We start from the raw sequence: 20394 nt of genomic DNA, 5'->3' as shown, positions 1-20394 counted from the left end.
CTCGGGTACCAACCATCAAGCCCTTTGCCACTTGCTCTAGGGATGACCGGTACAGTGGTTGCTATGTTAATCTTGCTTATTGTCCGAAACTCAGGAGTTCACCGTGGTATACAGAACGATGGTAACACACACACACAAAAAAAATAATGTAAACGAAGTTAGCTCGTATTCTTGTACAACTACGATAAAAAATGTTAGTGATCAACTGAAAATAGCATAATCTAAAAGAGGAACTACAACCACTACCACTCTTTTTTATTTTTATTAAGAGAATTAGGAGCTTGACGTCCTACAATCCTGCTCAGAGTCGCCTATTTATAGGACGCGGAACCACTGGATTTCTCATTATTAGAATACCAATAATTTGTCCAAAAATAAGAAATAGTAAGGAAAATAACACCTCTAGTTCCCAAATATTTTGTGGAGTTTTACTTTAAGTAATCAAACTTTTTAGTTTAATATTCGATCGATAACCTAAATTTCTAAAAATATTTTGTATTATTATATATATATAGAGCATCTGCGCAATCATACATTTTATATCTTTTTATTTGTAAATCATCTGTGCAATCACATATTTTTTGTTCCGCTAGGACGGTTAAAATTTAAAATATGAAATAGCTATAGGATCCATGAAATATTGCTTTTTTTCCTCTCTAAGAAACAAACTTTTTTTTTTTTTTTGGGTTAAAACTAACGTATAAGCTAAAATAATTTTAATAAAAGTAAATTATTTACTTCCGCATCATTTTCAGCTAAAGGGCATTCGAATCGACAATCAATACTTGTTTACAAATCCAGTAAATTTAAATTTATTTTTATATTAATCATTAGAAACTACTTAAATATTAAAAAAATAATATAAAAAATAATAAAACTTTGATTTTAAAATAAAATATATAATAATGCCGATCATGCATGGATTCTGATGTTATATTATAACAAAGGATTCAAAAGTGAGAAGCAAAAGTAACTCGTAACTAGGTAAAAGGTGACACTTTTGAGTGAAATTAAACAGGGTAATAAAAGGTGACACTTTTGAGTGAAATGAAACAGGGTAATTGAAAAGGCGAGCCCTTTGATTCACAAACGTTGTGGTGGGGGTCGTCGAAAATTAATTGGGGCTCAGCTCTGTTACAGGTGCCCAATCACGAATCGCCCCACGAAACCCACCTCTCTCTCTCTCTCTCTCTCTCTCTCTCTCTCCCTCTCCCTCTCTCTTTCTTCGTCGTGTTAATTTGGATCCTCTCTCCATTGGAGGAGCTCGAGCTCGATCTCGAGCTCGAGAGGGAGAGGAAGAAGAGGAATAGGAGGAACAGGGGAGGAGGAGCTTGTTTAATTTTGGTTGCGTTTTGGTTTTGAGGGGATTGGGGATTGGGGATTGGGGATCGGGGGAATGGAGTTGGATAGCGTGGAGTGCGTGTCGACGATCGACGAGGGGGAGGCCACCACCCTCCTCCTCCACCACCACCACCACCACCACCACCACCCCCACGGCCCCTTCTCCAAGCCCAACGGCGCCGGAGGAGGAGGCGGAGCTCCGCCGCAGGGGATCTCCCGCTCCACCAGCGTGCACGAGTTGCTCGAGTGCCCCGTTTGTACCAATTCCATGTACCCTCCCATCCACCAGGTTCGATCCCCCTTTTGGGTTTTTCCTTCTTCTTTTTTTTTTTTTTTTTTTTTTTTTTCTCCCCCCCCCCCCCCTCCCCCCTCTACTTAATTTATTGATTGATTTTGAATTGGTCGTTTCGACTCTTATTTTGATTTTTTTTTTTTTAAGGTTTTGTTAATTTTGAGTCAAAATTTAAACTTTGGTGGCGTACGGATCTGAGTTTTTATTTGAAATGAAAGTTGATTGATGCAGATCGACCAAGTAGATTCCTTTGTGGATTTTTTTTTTAATATTTTTTAACCGCGGAGTTTTGGTGCTTCTGAGTCAAAATTTAAACGCCGGTGTTCTAAGGATCTGACTTTTTAATAAAAATTGAAGCTTTTTGCAATTGAGATGGATGAATGACATGTGTGAAAGTCCCGTTCTTTTTTTAAAAAATTTTGGAGGGTTTTGGTTTCTGTGTTATGATTTGTTGTTTGTTGATGTCACCCCTGAATGGTGGTTTGAATTGAATTAAAAGTTCATCAAAGAGGTGGTATTTTGATGCATAACTACGCGATAATTTAGTCCTAGGAAGATTTGAAACGATCCATCGTTTGATATTATTTGATTATTTGGTTGCAAGGTCATTTTACCTTTTTTATTCGTCTGATTCACATTTTTCAAAGGGAAATTTTTAATATGTTTTTTTAGCTGTATTAAACTTACAAATTTTGGTTCTAAATTTGCTCTTTTTGCTAATGGAATTCGGATAGATTAATTAACAAGAATGTAGATGAAATTTCTATTTGACATTTTACACCTCATTTCCTTTTTTCCTTTTAATTTTTTTTTTTTTTTAAAATCTGTTTACTTCTACATTTTTCAAGCACAGGAGCTCATCATTCCAATGATTAGATGTTTATTAAATCCTTGTTCTAGATGGTTACATTAGTAATTAGTTTGTCGCGGATTTTATTCTCGCGATCTTATATATCAGATTTGTAATATGCATTTTGTATGTCACCGCATGCTTTGTTCACGCAGAGAATTTATAGAACACGGTGAGCTCGTACTATTCTCTTAATTTATAAAGTCATTTTGCCTCCAATTGATGATCTAACAACTCAAAAAATGGGTATGATTTGCTCATGTTTGAGCAAATCACATCGTGGCTAATCATATATCATTTGATAATCCAGGAAAATGATGAGAATTACATTTTCTTTTCCTCCCTTTAACTTACTACTAATTCGCTGATGAGGCACGGCTTGTGTGCATGAAGTCTCTCGAATTTTGATCACGCGGTTGGTCGTAGAGAAAAGAGTTAAAGGGACAATGTTGGCGCCTTTACGAGAGCTTAGGGACTAAGTTACGAACACCACCGCATCACCATTACCTCACAAGTGAATGATATTTGCAGTGCCAAAATGGACACACACTATGCTCGACATGTAAATTGCGGGTGCACAACCGCTGCCCTACGTGCAGGCAAGAGCTTGGAGATATCCGATGCCTAGCGTTGGAAAAGGTGGCGGAATCGCTCGAACTCCCATGCAAGTACTACTCCTTGGGTTGCCCCGAAATTTTCCCGTACTACAGCAAGCTCAAACACGAGGCCCAGTGCAACTTCAGGCCGTACAACTGCCCTTACGCCGGATCCGAATGCTCTGTTGTCGGGGATATCCCTTTCTTGGTCGCGCACTTGAGGGACGATCACAAAGTGGACATGCACTCGGGTTGCACCTTCAACCATCGGTACGTGAAATCAAACCCGCGGGAGGTCGAGAATGCTACTTGGATGCTCACTGTAAGTTTGCTTACCTCTTCAGTTGAGGCTCCTATTGTGTGAGTTTTCGTGTGTTGTTCTCACTTGAAACGTACATACAGACTACAGAGGAAGATGTTACAGAAACTTGAACTATGCGATATATATATATATATATATATATATATATATATATATGTCCATGCAAAACTATCTATTTGCCTATATAATAATGAAGTTTCTGAATCGCATATTTGAAAATGTAGAATTTGCAGCGATTTATATGTAAAACAATTTATTTCGCAGTGGTATGTTGTAAATATATTTGATAGAATGTTAATAGTTATTTTAAGAGTCGCTAAATCTCTTATCTTCTGCTGAGACCTGCAAATTCTTCTCAATTCCATCATATGGTTGTCGAAATTTATGATCTCAATTCTTCTGTCTGTCTGTCTGTAGGTCTTCAACTGCTTCGGCCAATACTTCTGCCTGCACTTCGAGGCGTTCCAGCTAGGCATGGCTCCGGTGTACATGGCGTTCCTGCGCTTCATGGGCGACGACAACGACGCGAGGAACTTCACCTACAGCCTCGAGGTGGGGGGGAACGGCCGGAAGCTGATATGGGAAGGCACTCCGCGCAGCATCCGCGACAGCCACCGGAAAGTCCGCGACAGCCACGACGGCCTCATAATCCAAAGAAACATGGCGCTCTTCTTCTCGGGGGGCGACAGGAAGGAGCTGAAGCTGCGCGTGACGGGCCGGATATGGAAGGAGCCGCTGAACCTCGACGGCGGAGTTTGCATACCAAATCTTTGTACCTGAAAAATTGGCCCTTAAATGTCTCTATCTCTCTCTCTCTCTCTCTCTCTCTCTGGGGAATATATATAGTGTTGATTCTGGTGTTACTAAGTCGCTCTTCGCTGCTTCTTGTATCAATAGATCACTGACTATGGAATGAGGGAGAAGTGCTGGAAATCTCGGTAGATTTAATAAGTCATGTATCATAGTCTTTTAAAGACTACCTATGATGCTGGTTAAGTTTTTAATTTATCCCAGTTCAGTTTCTGGAGATCTTATTATATCAGTTTAAAAGCGGATGGAAAATAAAGTGCATGAGACCAAAACTTCAAAGAGAAACGTTTAGAATAGGTAATAGATTGGCTACGAGTAGTTTGTGAACATGGCCTTGCACACTAGGCACCAAATTTGAAATGCGATTTAGCCAAAATTATGACCCCACAGGCTGGGACCTTAACAATTTATTTACATCAATCTTGTCGCATGTGTAAGGATATGGTAAAACATACATCACTTTAGAGTAACGCATTAGTAAGGAGGCCAAAATTCGGTGACAAACGTTTGCACGATTATCAAAGGAGAACGGAAAAAATTAAGATGCAACTTCCCCACATTCTACCTTTTTAAGCTGAGATAAAAATAGAATTAGAGGTGAAAGTCTTCAGCAAGTAGAATAGATTCAAAACTCATACCTGTAGATCATGCGGCAAATTCTGGAGCAGTATATGCTCCCCGTAGAGCCAGTCGCATAGTAACAGCTGAAAACCACTCGATAGTCAAGATCATGATGATGATTTACATGAATGCAGATGCACATCACGGTAAGCATATTCAATAGCAAAGCAACAAAAAGCTTGTGTAAATTCATAACAGTTGATAATACGTACAAGAAACCACTTGTGTGCACGTTTCAATCACAGTTACGCCGGTCCTGCCTCAACAATTACTGAGCCACATGATTCCAAACGGCCGGTAGACCAACACAAAACACTACTCTCCACACCTCCTCTGATAATCGGTTACATATTTATAGCTGAGTTGTTTAAGAAATTGATGAAGGATAGAACGGAGCATTCTAAGGTTGTATATGTACAGAATTAGAAGAAAATAGATAGGGAAGAAAAATGGTTCACTAGAACTATTAATGTCCATGAAGAGGAGCTATAATGCTTCCTTTTGCTGAGCAGCAGCTTCAGCATACTGCTCGGCAAGCCTTTTCACCTTGTCACCCTCCTTGATGAGGAAATTTGCATTTTTGTCCTTCTGATGGTACCTCATAACCTTTTCAGTTGTTTTTCCGACTGCCCATCGATATTGTTCGACAGTAATTACACCGCTTTTGCACAGCGGCCTGATGTGTTCTTTGACGTATGCTTCCAGCTGTGACCAATCAAAACCAGATTATGGCTTGAAAAAAGAATAAAATGCACAGCAAAATAATCAAACTTGTAGTATACCTTCTTCAATATGGAATCAGTGGAATTAGCCGACTTGTTACTGCTGGACGTGGACTTGGCCTCCCTTGCTTCGTTCTTACTCCTCAGAGAATTTGTTTCATTCTCTCCTCCGGATGATTTGCAATTAGAAGGTGGCTCATCATCGGCAACATTATTTTCAGCACAGTTCTTGCTCCCCAACTCCGACACAGTAGCACCATCCATTGGCCTATTCATCCCACTTTCACAAGGATTCAAGTTGTTGGCCGCTTCTTCCATATTAGTGGTGTTGCTTAAATGTTCAATAGTTTCATCAGATATCTTATTTACCAAAGGATCCTTCTCTGACACATTCGCTTCATCAGATGTCCTATTTACCAAAAGATCCTTCTCTGGCCCATTCGGCTCTTCACTTTCCTTGTCCCTACCTGTATCTACTTCAGAGGGTTTTAGCATCGAGGGAGAATTTGCTATAGTATCTGTTTTCACAATGTCACTAATCACCTCTTGATTCACAATCAAGCCTTCTTCAATGTTAGAAGTTGCTGTTTCTTCTGGGTTCTGAGTGTTCTCAACGCCTTCTCTAACAGTTAATGAAGGATATCCTTCAAAGCCTTCTTCAATATTAGAAGTTGCTGCTTTTTCTGCATTCTGAGGGTTCTCGAGGCATTCTTCTCTAACGTTTACTAAAGGATCTCCTTCAACAACAATTGGCACTTTTCTTTCCGGGCTATCTGGAGGGGAATCAGAAGAAAGGCCTGCCCTTCGTAATGCCTCTTCCACATCATCGCTGCATGGAGTGTCTTCATGCGTGAATGATGTTTCTTTTGTCAACTCATCAATACTACACTCAGTGGTTGCTGCTGAAGATGAAGCAGCTGATCCAGCTTCTGGCTTAGGATGTTGGCGGAGGACCTGTGAGCAAAGGTTAATGTAAACCAACTTGCTGTTGGACCTTTCTACAATCTCCTTTTCTATATTAACCGCATCGGCAACAGCCAACTCAGTATCTGCTGTTCTACGAATGACTGTTGAATTTGTTCTTCTTAAGTAATGTTCAGTGATACGGTAAAGTTGCGCCTGGTACAAATGAAGCTCTATTAATACTTTATCATGATAAAAAAAAATCAATCAAAGAATGAACTTTAAGAACACCTGCAAGAACATGTTGCTGTTGGAGTGAGAAGATATTCTTATAATACATTTTGCAAAATTTCCCCAGTTAAAGGTTTAGCTCAATCAAGAAAACCAACCAAAGTAATCTCAACATATTTTCACTTAAAGAGTAAGGAATACTACTGCTTGAAGAGGAGAGAAAAAAAAAAGAAGCAAAATTCCAAATATGACTGGGAATGTCAATAGATATTTGGAAATGTCAATAGCTTATCATGACCGTTAAACATGCTTACCCGCCTAACTGTTACAGGAACTTTATTATGGCGGCTACTTGCTAGCTTTGGTCTCATATCAATTGGAAGTTGCGCCTACACGTACAAAAACAAGAGAGAGAGAGAGAGAGAGAGAATCAGTAACAGCCTAAAATCTGTGTAGAAAGACAGTAGAAATTGTTATAGCTTTGAAGATAATTTATATCATAAACATACCATGAAAGGATACTTCTCCTTAAGCTCACTTCCTTCTTCAGGTTTGTCCTTATTTGCATTTGAACTTGAGGAAGCATTCTTTCTGGCAAGAACCTCAAGCGCCCATTGCCTTTTGTCACGCTTATTGCAATCAGGTTGATTAGCTTCCTTTTGTGAATTTGAACTTGACTTTTTACCTGTGTTACCAGATGAAGAAACTTTAACATTGGATGTTCCCCTAGAAACTACTTTTGGAGTTTTTTCTGATAGACAATCAGATTTGTTTGTGGTATTCTGGTTATTTGTCTCCACTGATGAGCACCCATTAAGAGCAGAGAGAGGCTTTATATCATCCTTTCTTGGGAAAACTGATGCATCAGCTAGATACACTCTGGATAAGATGGAATTCTCAGTTCCCCCCTTTGGCTCTTGATTGATTTCAAAGTTCTCTGCAGATGAATTTGAAAACTTTTTAAGAAGTTCAAGAACTGACTGTAGCGTCTCAATCTTTTCAGGCTTTGCACTTGAGCATCGGTACTTCCAGAACTCGACTTCCCATTCACGGGCCCATGTATGCTTTCTCCTTCCCGTTGAAGTTCCATATATTTTCTTTGTCAAATTTTCACGTACTTTTCCTTTTTTCAGCAAAGATTTCCTTGCCCTTAGAAGTGAAGGATCGAGCTTTGTTTCCACAACTTCAGGTTTTCCTATAGCTGCTCTAAACGCAGTAAGAAGCTTTCCGTCAAATGGCTCATCCTTTGAGCTCTTCAACGCTGTATCTCCAACAACCTCTCTAATCTCTTTTCGCAGTTTTTGAACCAAGATGGATGATTCATTTTCTTTTTCTGCTCTTCGCATGATCTTTTTCACTCTAGGCCCAGATTTATCTCCTTCATTTCTATTCAAAAACTTCTCCCCATCTCTATGATGGTGCAATCTGTGCTGTGTTCCTTGAACTATACTCATTATATCACTAGGAACCGATCCCTCTTCTGGGACATAATCTGATTGATCGTCTTCACCAATTGCTGTATCTCTGGAAGAAGTATGGCATTTCAATGCTGAAGGGGTAGAATGGCTTTCCAAGGACAAGTTTTGAGATTTTACATCTAATTTTGCTTTCTTTACAGGATAGTCGGCTTCTATTCTAGTCTGGGAGTCTCCTTTTCTGCTGTGGCTGTTCACTATATCAGCATCACTAAAAGAGAAAAGCAAAAAAAGATTCAACCAAGATGATATGTGAACAGAAAGCAAAAAACTACAAAGCTCATAGTAACAAAGATATTGCAAGATGGTCTCTCCATGAAGTGGATTAATTTAAAGAGGAGATCAGTGATGGTAGGTCATGTATATGCATAAGCTCACAGATCCACGAACAAAGTTAATATAACAAAAGCAAGTCATCTTAAACAGCAATAAGTTGCCAAGTTGACTACATGGCAAGGTTAAAAAGTTGCTCTAGTAAGATGCATGACATATGCGCGTCATCATGACATTCATAGTTCTCTCTTTTATGATTTACCAAAACGTATATGGGATTCACAATTGTATCCAGTATCATATTCTACTGGAGCCGTAATTAGTTCATCAATACAATTCAGATCCTGACAACACAGGTAGCACCGACTATTTGATCATATTCGAACTATGACTAATTTTGAAACTCACGTATTTAAAAAAGGTATATGTCAATTAAACAACCCGCTAAGCACCACTACTCAATCTATATTTAATTTTATTAAGATCCTCTTGTTATGAACAATCCATCGCTCAGTAAGAAAAAGGACAGCTGGATGTTATTTCTAATAAACATTACGCTAAAGGTCCTTACAAGTGAGCATTCACTGAAGTTTCCATCAAATCTTCAACTTTAGTATCTTCTTGGTGCATACCATCACCCATATTCTTATTGGTGATGCCTACCTTCTGGTCACCTGCAGTGATACCAACACCAATAGATAAAGCAAGCCAATCTAGTGTTGGACGGAACAAATTTTTGAGTAACATTAAAAAGCCAATAACCATGCACAACAGCCAAAATATATGATGCACAGGGTATTTAGTTACCTGACAAGGTGCCGACAGATGCTCTGATCGGAGAATTGATGCTAGGGCTGTATTTAGAAAATTCATTGTCTACAACATCATTTTTGGTTTCCAAACCACCAGCTATTGCTGAGAAGGAAGAGAATGCTACACTGTCTGGTAATCTCAGTGAGGCATTAAGTGCATCAGTTTCCGGTTCAGAAGTAGACGCCTCTAGGGCAGACTCCCTTATAGGTGAGAATTCTAATGGTTTCTCCATCAGTACATCTGATTGGGTTTCACCCATTTCCGATGACTTATAAAAGAGTTCCCCATTACCGGTATTTGAGTCATAAGACGAACTTTCAATTCCTTTCCCTGTACTTAAATCTAATGGACTCTCCCATGGAAATTTTTTACTGGTTTCTGTATTCTGTTGTGCTCCAACCATTGAGACAACGACAGCTGTCTCACCATCATCAGCAATAGATACTGATACCTTCCCAGCAAAGGATGAATCAATTGTCACAATGGAATTTCCATCAGGGTTCTGTTTTAAGAAAGAATCTAAATTTTGTTGGCCTTCAGCAGGTATACACCTATGAGAAGAAAAGGGGAAGAAAAAGAAAAACTAATAATTACAGTACAGGAGAAAAAACTATATATTATACATAAAGTAATATAGATAGAAATTCAAGCGGAAGAATTGTATTCAAGGAGATAAAGAACTAGTTATAAAATATTAATCTTACCTAGGGCACAACCATGATTTTTTCTGTACAGATTCAGAATTGAATCCAACACATGTAGCATGATACCTATCTTCAGCAGAAAGAATATGTGAATAAAATTAGCCAACCAATACAAGAGAACATTGCAAAATGAAAAGGATAGAAATGGAAAGCGACAGTGAACATTGAACTAATAACATAAGTGGTAATAAAAATCAAACAAAATGACTGTTGTTTTAAAAGATGTTCATACTAATATCTAGACAAATAAATGAAAACATCAGCCACTGGTTATCAACTTTTTTCAATGTAGTACCATATATCGCATGAATCACAAGCAATTGATGTATCAAAAGCCACATCATCCTCAGCTGTTAAAAGTCCAGTTCGAATTTTGCATCCACCACCATCCAAACATATGACTGCCTGTTGAAAGAAGCTTCATAAATATCAATGCATTTAATGAAGAAAAGATAAATACATGCAAAATATCATTACATCTTCATCAATGTAGTATGAAGGGAAGGAAAGTGTGTTGCTCTCCCCTTGGACATACCAATCATTGACATCTCTGCAGGAGGACCCAAAAAAAAAAAAAGAAGAAAGAATGAAGAAGATCAATCCATTATCTTATTCCATGCACACCATCACTATGTTACTTTACTTGAGAAAATGATACAGATAATTAAAGGCAACAAGAAAATGTGATACGGTAATAACAACTTTCTACTAGAAGAACATCCCTAGAGGAATAGACATGGCTTAAAAGATAACAATATCATCAAGATTAATACCATGAATTGTAAAGCAGATTGTCCATGATGTACTGGAAAACAATATAATAAATCAGTGTCTTACCTCGAAAGAGAATACTCCTCTGCTTTGATGCTTCCAGTGGTCTCATACACCTTCATTCAGCAAAAAACTATGAAGCTGCAGCTACGGGATAGGGAAAAACTATTGTTCCCAATGGAGTGAAAGCCAAGCAAGATTACATCAAATGCTTTAACAAAAGGACTAAAAATTGCATGAATAGTCGTGGGGTGTCAGCCTTTGCAAATAGGTTCAGAAACTAAAGTGACTGATTGAACTAGCTTCTTAGACAGTTTGAAGCTTCTGCTGTGGCCGGCACTATGGGCTCCACAAGCTTAAGCTACAGTTAGAGTTTCTGCTTCTGCTGCAACAAGAAGTTATTGAAGTGATTTTGGCCATTACCACTTCTCTGAACAGCTCTAGTGACATAGAATTTCCACAGAAACTCCACTCAAGCCAAATAAGCCCTCAATCACCCAAGACAAAGAGATCAGCTAAATGAATTACTTTTTCGCAATTCAACCTTATTTGAGAAATGTTGACACTGATATACAGTATTGATTATGTTGGTTAGAATCATTACTCGCAATAATACCAATATGCCTCTTGGACAAGTCCAAGGGAAGAACTAAATTAAGGCTAGGCATAGACAATTATTTCTTCATGACAATGCAATGTTACTTACTGGAAGGCAAGTAATAGACTGAAATTCACTCTTGCAAAGTGGGCAGCGGTTTGTAATGGCAGCCCAGTTGTCAATGCATGTAAAGCAAAACCTAAGACAAGCATTGGCAGATAAATTTAGAAACTTATAATACTGAATGTGTGTGTAGGCGCAAATTGACATGCACACATATAAATGAATATAAGATCTACCAGTGTTCACAACAGTCTATAACTCCTCTTTCAACAACAATGTCTGTACATATTCCACATGTATCGTTATCAAAAGCAGAATCATCCTGCAAAAACAAGCAATATCCATATTTGTCAAGAAAGTAGTAGAAAATACATTATACAACAAAGTAAGGACTTAAATATTATATAAAGTGAAATGTGCATAGGATAATTTTCGTAAAGTTAGAAATCAATGATGCAAGGACAAATTCTCCATGCTCTCTATATTATCAGTTGTCTCGAATAGCATAGTGTATTTGCCAATTTCTCCATGGAACCTTGTAAATTTTGATTTGTTTTCACAGGCTACCCGTATTGACGCAATCCATTCTCTAGTAAAATCTGGGCTTAAGAATTCAAGCTGCATACATTCAAAAACTTAGAAAAAGCAGAATTACCAGAATCTATCAACAAACAGTTGTAATTGAACAGGTGCCGATTCATTTATGCAATGGAACTTTTGTGTAAATATTCCTCAAATAGATAAATTAGAGTATCGCGTCACTTTTATATGGACATTCTCTGCAACAACAGCGCGACTTTCTAAAACCAAGTTAGGTTAATTTTCATGGACCAAACTTTTCAAAATGGCCTGGGCTAACACCTAGCAACCTTGTCACATTAGTACACCGTATAATGTATAAACTCTATTGCCTAAAAAAAAAAACATAAATTCCAGTAAAACTATTATAACACGAATAATTTTCGCCAATCAAGCCGCACAAATAGAGAGGAAAGAGTAATTATGCGCAACATAATACATGATTGAACAACATAGAGAGAGGTAAAAACAGTCGAATTGGGAAATTAGGCTACCAAATAATCCTCTTCTTCAACAGCTTCATCTTCCGATTCATCAATGCCATGTTCTTGTGCGTTCATCGCTGCTCCAAAGGTTCAACAACACTCTTAACCTAAAATGAAAAACATGACGACAATTCAACTCACAGAAGCTCAATAGGAACGCAGCAACACCATTTCTTCTCCAATTCTCCCAAAATCACACGGAAAGTACTTAAAAATTTACTTCAAAAAAGGAAAATTCCAATCGAATCTGCTTCGAGTGGAAACGAAGGAGAGAGATCGCAGGTGAACAAGAAGGGGAGAGAGCTTCCTACCTGAACGACTTAGGAAACTACGCAGTAATTGAGAAAGAGAGAGAGAGAGAGAGAGAGAGAGAGAGGGAGGGAGCCTCCGGCAGCTGGCATGGCGACGGCGGCGGAGCTCCTCAGGTGGACCGGAAGGGGAGGGAGAAGGGTGATCTAGGTTTTTTTTTTTTTTTTGGTTCCAAAATTCTCAAATCCACCCTTTAATCCAAAAACCACTATTCATACGGGATAATCACTCCAAAGTCCCCCAACTCTCGAAATTCGTGATTCANACTTCCTATTATCCGAACCGAACTTAAGAGACGAGCTCCCAGTCGTAAGGAGGAGGGAGGGCGGTAGAGGTAGTCATCGTAAGGCTCCTTCGTGGATATACGATCGATTAACCCAACCTGAAATAAGTGAAATAACCACCACTTTTGATATTTCGGAGGGGGAGCGAAAGTTGTGCATTGTTGGATTGTGGTGTATTCAGGTAAGACCCTCGGCTCGCCCTGCCATGAGCAAAGTTATAGAAATGCTAGAAGCAGATGTTGAAACCCTTGAAATGCCGCCGAAGCCTTTCTTCTCTTCAGAAGAACCAATCCCCACTATTGGCGTAAGTTGCTTGGATTCTTCTTCAGAGCTCCTAGCCATCTCAGAACATGATTGATGAAAATTTGAACAGAAATTTATTCAGCAACAATAAAGACGGACAGACAACCTGATAGACAGACAGACAGATAGATAGATAGATAGATAGATAGGAGCTAGGAAAGGTTCCTAAATGCAACAAGCCCATGGTGCTAGAAATTTTTTGGCCATCAGATCCATGCAGATCCATGAGAGACAGAGAGAGTGCTTTGAGATATGATGAACATCAAAATGTGCTCACAAATAGATGCTCCTATGGATCCCAGAGCACTCTTCCAATCAATCCCAATATGAATAGAGTGGCCTAATAGTTGCGAGCACAAAGAACCTTGTATCTATGTAATCAATCATATATAATTGCAATAGATGGGTCTCAAAAGTGTAAGAAATAAATTTTATATGCAATATATATAGTTTCTTTAAGATATCATTCTAGTGATATTTTTTTTTTTGAGAAAAAGATAGCATGCTACCCGCTTCATTTATTGAAAAGATGAATTAAGTTACAGGAGTGAGGCAGCTAGGCCTCCAAAAAAAAAAAAAAAGTGTTAAACCCTACGGACCGCCAATCGATGAGAGTTGCTCCCAAGAAAAAATCAACTGTTTGACCGAGCGGACCACTTTGGGGGGATCCAGCTGGACTTTTTTAAAAATTATATCGTTCCTACTCTTCCAGATGATCCACCAACGGGCAGCAGCTCGCCGGAGCATACTAACCGTAGTTTGCGGACCCTTTCTAGCCGCCAGCCTGTCCCAATACCCTCGGACTTCGCCTCCCATTCTAGTGATATTATTGTTGTGAAAAGATTTTGGTTACCTCGTTATATTGAGCAAACTCAATTTGATGCAGAGATTATGGACCGAAGTTCTGATTCCCTTATCAGTCCAAATGCGGCCGTCAATCTTCTTTAGGCAACATCACCCATTCAAACCAACGCTCTAACAATTTTACATCAATGAACTGTAGCTGTGTGAAGGTCCAACAATCTTATATTTAAACCTATACAAAGTAAAGAATACATCTAGAAACAAAGATGCTTACCTTCGAGCTGCTTTTTGATGACGTTACATCAAATCGACAATCGGTATCGTTAAATTTGAATTAAACTATTTAAACATACGAGGACGAATTTTGTAGTTTTAGAATGTTAATCATGTGATCTAAAGATCACTTTCTTTTAGCAATTAAAAGTTGTTAGTTTTAAGACTATTTAAACACTAAGCAAGTGATGTCGTAAAATTATAAAATTCGAAAGCTAAAATATTCAAATAGCCTAGACGCACCGCCGGGGGGGGGGGGGGGGATTTGAAGATTGCCCTTTATTTATTTATTTTTGGCTAAATTACAGAAAACCTTTCTGTCAAAATCCGATTTTTCACTTTCCTCCCCTGGCATTTAAAACCTACACTTTGCCCCCCTTGTAAAATAAAAAATGTTCACAGGAGGGTACGGTGTGAACTGTGATGATAAAATGACCATTTTGCCCCTCACCATGTTCACACTTCACAGGAGAGAAGGCTGAGAGCATTTTTGGCATAAAAAAATATATAATAATATTTTATAAACGGAACCCTAATGGATTACTAACGGTAGGGGGCGAAGTGAACATTTTTTAGTTTACTAAGGGGCAAAGTGTAGGTTTTTAAATGACAATGAAGGAAAGTGAAAAATCGGATTTTGACGGAGAGGTTTTATGTAATTTAGCCTTTATTTTTTTCCTAGTCCTGTCNGATTTGAAGATTGCCCTTTATTTATTTATTTTTGGCTAAATTACAGAAAACCTTCCTATCAAAACCCGATTTTTCACTTTCCCTCCCTGTCATTTAAAAACCTACACTTTAGCCCCCTTGTAAAATGAAAAATATTCACAGAAGGGTACGGTGTGAACTGTGATGATAAAATGACTATTTTGCCCCTCTCTATATTCACACTTCACAGGAGAGAAGACTGATGGCATTTTTGGCATAAAAAAATATATAATAATATTTTATAAACGGTACCCTAATGGATTACTAACGGTAGGAGGCGAAGTGAACATTTTTTATTTTACTAAGGGGCAAAGTGTAGGTTTTTAAATGACAATAAGGGAAAGTGAAAAATCGGATTTTGACAGAGAGGTTTTATGTAATTTAGCCTTTATTTTTTTCCTAGTCCTGTCTACCTATGGGAGCAAAAACGGGCCCGACAGATCTGTGGGCCGCCCGGCCCGGTATGATGATGGGTCGGGCAGAGGCCCCCAAGGCCCGGGAGTAGCTAGGCCTCTAACATCAAAGGCCTAACATCAAAATTTAAGCTAACCAAGTAATCTTAAATTTTTATCTCAGAATTTTTTTTTTTGATTTCAACTAGTCAACAGTACTTTGATATAAAAATTTAAACTAATTCATGGCTTTAATGAATATATAGTTGCGAGAATTGTATAAAATATACTAAATTTATAAAGATAAACGAAGCATTCCAATTTTGTAATCAAGATACCGTTGATTGATTCAAATCAAATAAGTTTAGAGGTTAAATAGTAGAATCAAAATTTTAGAAGGTTAGGAAGTCAACTCAAAATGGTCAATATATATAGTTCAAGAACAACGACTACAAGTCTCGATTGTGACTCGGCCCAACCAGTCTCATGCTGCTTGACTCCCCCCAATCCGGCCTTCTGCCACAAGACAAAATGCCAGGCTAACTCACCTATTGATAATTCAGTTCCTTATATAGCACCCACATAAAACCTATCCCAATCCTAATATAATTAGAACACTTATTTTAATAAATATCTAAATTCATATTAATTTATCTCTAATAGATTTTTTTTATCCTAATCCAACTAGTAATCAACTACAATCTAACTAAATCCTAACAATAATATCACTCCTAGAAAATCAGCTCTTACTCCAGAAAAACACCTTCATTGCGTGGAAATTTTATTATTTTAGGCATGCCTACAGAAGATAATTCAATAATTTCAACAAGGACAAGACATAATGTCAAACAAACTTAAGGAATTGGATAGATTTGAATTAAGGCTGAAATTTATGAAATCAACCACAAATAAAGAGGGCTCAGGAAAAAAAAAATGAAGTATCCACTTGTATAAAAATGGATAAATGTAAAGAACAAAATTACATTTAATTTTATATTTATTTCCTTCACTTAATTTCCCAGTAATCAGAAATATTCCACAATAATTGTTCCTTGTAATACTAGTATTGAAATGAAAACTTATCAACATATCATGTACTTGGTCATAATCACAAGACTAACCAAGCCAAGCAAAACTTTGTTAATCATTTTGAAAGATATTTGTGAAAGAGGAGGAGGCCTCCTTGCTCCTAAGCTGTTTTTAATAATGGAGCTTCCGAATCGACAATCGGCTATATTAGACTTTATCTAGCGTATTTGAATTATTTAAAAATTAATTTTTGCGATTTTTTATATCACTTATCTAGCGGTCGAAAGGGTTCAAAATCAACGGCTAAAACAAAAATCTCAAAAAAAGTGATGATATAGCACTAAAATTTTCTATCAAAGGTATTGATCTTGCAGTAAATAGTATAAAATATTTTCAAACAAAATTTTATTTAATTTGAATATTTTTATACCGTTAAACTTGCAAACGGTATACATCAATCATTAAAAATTGTTGATTTTAGTGAGCTTTTGGATTGGGGACGGAAACATGGTGAGTTTTTGGATGGACAGATGAAGCGAACAGTGCTCTCTTAGATCTCTTTTTTTCCTGAATTTTTAATACAGTAGATTGGAAAAACCGCAAGGTGAAATGTTGCTTCAATAGTAACAGTTGGATGTGGCATAAGATCCTACAGGGGTTTGTCCCAGGAACTCAATCTGACCAAGAATCAATCATAGAGCTAAAAGAGCTAATCTCCAAATTTACATTAACGGATAATAGAGATGAAGCTTCTTGGAGATGGAGTCAATCCGGAACGTTCACGGTTAAATCTCTTTATTACTTCCTGCAAGATGGCAGAATCAAGGAGAAAAGCTTTGCTCGGCTGTGGAAGATAGGATGGCTTGTGTTGAATCAAAAGGTACTTACTAAGAACAATCTACTGAAAAGAGGATGATTGGGAGAGGTGACTTGCGTGCTCTATATGGAAGAACCCGAGACGGCCAACCATCTTTTTTCGAGATGTCGTTTCTCATGTGATTTGTTGGCTTGTCTAATGCCGAATAAAGAGGCCTTAAGCGCCTATACTTTGGCCAATGAGCAGTGGAAGGTTAGCAAGCTGTAAGTGGGGCATAGTAGGGAGAAAAAAGCCAACGATCATCTCCTCTACTTGGTGGGCTTTACGGTTGCAACGGAGTAAAAGAATTTTTTACAGTAAGAAGTTATTGCTCAGACAGTTGCTGGTGGACTTACGCACACTTAGGAATATGTGAGATTTTTATTGTGTTTAGTTGTTTTTTTTTTTCTGCGAAGCCACAATACTTCACTCTGTTGCTAAATTCATCTTCTTATTAAATGAAGCGGTAGCATGCCATCTTTCTCTCAAAAAAAAAATTTGTTGATATTTAAACCTTTCGTTCGTAAGATAAATAATATCAAAAAATTACAAAATTTATTTTTTAGATACTTCAAATATGTTAGATCAAGTCTAACGGAGCCAATTATTGATTCGAAAGTCCTATTATCGAAAACGGCTTAGGAGTAAGGAGATCTCCGTGCTCCTATTAGTACACAAGACCTACTCGTAAGAGAGAATATTTTTTTGGAAACTGTGGAAGATTGTGACTGTGCTTCCATTAAGTCAAGTAAGAAAATGAAATTGCAAGAGGCAAGGAAAATTGGCGAAATCACAAAACTGTCCAGTAACAGAGAATAGTGACTTTTTCTCGAAAAAAAAAAAAAAGAGAATAGTGACTTGTGAGAAATTAATTTGCAAAAAAGTTAAGATAAGCTCAAATAACGTTAGTAAAATGTATGTTACACATACAAGAATACAGTATACTAAATACGACTCAAACAAAACGATTCAGCAGTTTCAAAAAATATTTTTTTTTTTTATTAAACAGTTATATACCCTATTTGATAAAGGGAGTACAGATTAAGACAGCGAAACTTAGCTCGGCTTTGCCTAAGAAGGCTCATTGAGCTAACTTCAGGAAGTACATCGTTACTAGTAATTAAAACAAGGTAAAATTAAACGAAACGAAGCACACTTAGGACCCCAAAATGGACTTCCAAAGCTTTACGACTGAAACAACAGTCGTTCCCAGCTCTATGTACGTTGAGTGTCGATTGCTGAAGATCCGTGAATTCCGCTCTTTCCAAAGTTCCCAACAGGCTCCAACAAAGCATCGGTCGAAAAGTGCTTTTGCTGCACCCGACAACGACTCTCTGCCGCACGTCCATCTGGTGTAGACGTCCCCAACTCAGTTGACCATTAATTCAGCAGTGACCGGGGTGCTAGAGAGGAGCAGATTCCACAGGGACCTCGCATAATTACATTCAAAGAGAAGATGATCCAGATTTTCTTCACCGGCGGAGCATAACACACATATGGATGGTCCCTGCCAATCTCGTTTTGCTTGTGAATCAGCTATCAAAAAATATTCGAACAAGCACAAGGCATGGCCAACAATAAACTATTATTTTTTTATACCATACTATATATATTGTTAAAATCGGAACGGCGGCTCAATATACTCTTCACTCTAATATTATGTGGTAGAGAGAGAGAGAGAGGGGTAGGGCGTTAGGGAGAGAAAGAGATATGAATATGGAGGGAGTAATGGGTACTAGGCGATGCCCTCCTCCCCGTTCCTCCTCCGTTACCAACGAGCCCCTCCTCCCGTTCCCCGTTGGACGTGCTCCTGTTTGTTCCCCCCAGCCTCTCCCGCCTTTACTTCGCACAAGAGGAGCACGTGTCCGACCAAACGTCTCCTTTAAATCTGCCCTCTTGTCCCCACATGCCCCGCCTGTCTCCACCTCTACTTCTAGGCCCACCACCAACTCCCTCCTTCCCCTCAGCCCCCCCAAATACCTCCTCAACCCTTCGCTTAACGGGCGATGCTTTCGTTGCTTTGAGAGGGGACATTTCGCTGCTCGCTGTCGAGAGCCGCGTCGCTGCCTTTTCTGTATGCGACTCGGCCACACGGCCAGATATTGTCGCCTTCGCGCTACTCCGCGGGACCCAGCTATGGATCCCCGTCCCACCTTGGAATCTCGCCCCACCTCTGTTCGACCCCTCTCCTCGGCTGCTTTCCTTCCCCCCAGGCCCCCACCAGCCGGACAGCCCTCCCTTTCAGGCTGTGTGGCTCTAGTGGAGGTGGTTGGGCTTCAACTGGGAGATGCCCTTGATTTCTTGCCTCGCGGGTTGGCGGGACGTTTCGGCGGGACGCCCTTGGACTATAGGGTAGCCTCTTTCCGGGACTCTTCCTCTGCGGTCTTCTTTCCCAATTGGGTAGCAAGGGAATCAGCCGTCGGTCGTAGCCCCCTCTCGCTGGGGAACTTCGTTTTTCGCTTCTCTAACTGGGTCGAGACGGGGGAAAAGTTGAGGGGCCACCTGCGCCACAAGGCTTGGATCAAGTTACATCATTGGCCGATCTTATGCTGGAACGTTGAGGACGTGAAAGCGGCAGTAAGCGGCTTTGGTGCTCTTTGGGAGGTTGACCGGGATAGTGAGGAGCGCCTCGACGTCTCCTTTTTTCGGGTCAATGTCCGCTGCCAGGACGTCAGCCTCATCCCTGAGGTGCTGCACCTAATGGTTGAGGATCGGTGCTTTACTGTCCCCATTGAGGTTGAATCTTGGGAGGAGGCCAACCCCATCTTCTTAGGCGAAGATCTGGATCGCCACCTGGGTCTGGATACTTGGGAGGCCCAGGAAGCCTTCATCACTCGAACGGGCTTCTCCTCTATTCCCCGTGCAAGACGTGAAGTGGGTCTGCCTAACACTGGTGCCCCTTCTCCTGGGTCTGGCAATCGGGTCGAGGGTGAGGGGGCCAGAGAGGATGAGGGCGCCGGTGTAAGAGAAGGAGCCAGAGGGGGCGA

General features: G+C 39.2%; 2 protein-coding genes across 7 annotated transcripts; one reads left to right on the top strand and one right to left on the bottom strand.

Annotated features, from left to right (window-relative positions):
- Nucleotides 1-1097: 1097 nt before the first annotated feature.
- Nucleotides 1098-4430, top strand: LOC109706385 (E3 ubiquitin-protein ligase SINAT5-like). Its single transcript, XM_020227187.1, has 3 exons — nucleotides 1098-1630; nucleotides 3015-3401; nucleotides 3819-4430. Exons 1-3 carry the CDS (start codon nucleotides 1397-1399, stop codon nucleotides 4179-4181), a joined length of 984 nt encoding a protein of 327 aa, XP_020082776.1. The 5' UTR covers nucleotides 1098-1396; the 3' UTR covers nucleotides 4182-4430.
- Nucleotides 4431-4987: 557 nt separating this feature from the next.
- Nucleotides 4988-12849, bottom strand: LOC109706384 (uncharacterized protein At4g10930-like). Of its 6 annotated transcripts, none has more exons than XM_020227180.1 (14): nucleotides 12761-12849; nucleotides 12459-12556; nucleotides 11622-11707; nucleotides 11431-11521; nucleotides 10791-10840; nucleotides 10431-10503; nucleotides 10249-10358; nucleotides 9954-10019; nucleotides 9244-9800; nucleotides 9008-9110; nucleotides 7198-8374; nucleotides 7003-7077; nucleotides 5615-6673; nucleotides 4988-5537 (listed from the first exon to the last, which is right to left on the bottom strand). In XM_020227180.1, exons 2-14 carry the CDS (start codon nucleotides 12522-12524, stop codon nucleotides 5319-5321), a joined length of 3732 nt encoding a protein of 1243 aa, XP_020082769.1. In that variant the 5' UTR covers nucleotides 12525-12556; nucleotides 12761-12849; the 3' UTR covers nucleotides 4988-5318. The 6 variants fall into 6 exon arrangements, with proteins under 6 accessions (XP_020082769.1, XP_020082771.1, XP_020082773.1 ...); XM_020227182.1 differs by lacking the exon at nucleotides 12761-12849 and adding an exon at nucleotides 12670-12748; XM_020227184.1 differs by lacking the exons at nucleotides 11622-11707; nucleotides 12459-12556; nucleotides 12761-12849 and having other exon boundaries at nucleotides 10791-10889.
- Nucleotides 12850-20394: the final 7545 nt, after the last annotated feature.

This window comes from Ananas comosus, unplaced genomic scaffold (assembly GCF_001540865.1).
Source record: "Ananas comosus cultivar F153 unplaced genomic scaffold, ASM154086v1, whole genome shotgun sequence".
In the NCBI taxonomy this organism is placed as follows: domain Eukaryota; kingdom Viridiplantae; phylum Streptophyta; class Magnoliopsida; order Poales; family Bromeliaceae; genus Ananas; species Ananas comosus.
This window is presented reverse-complemented; position numbering and strand designations above follow the sequence as displayed.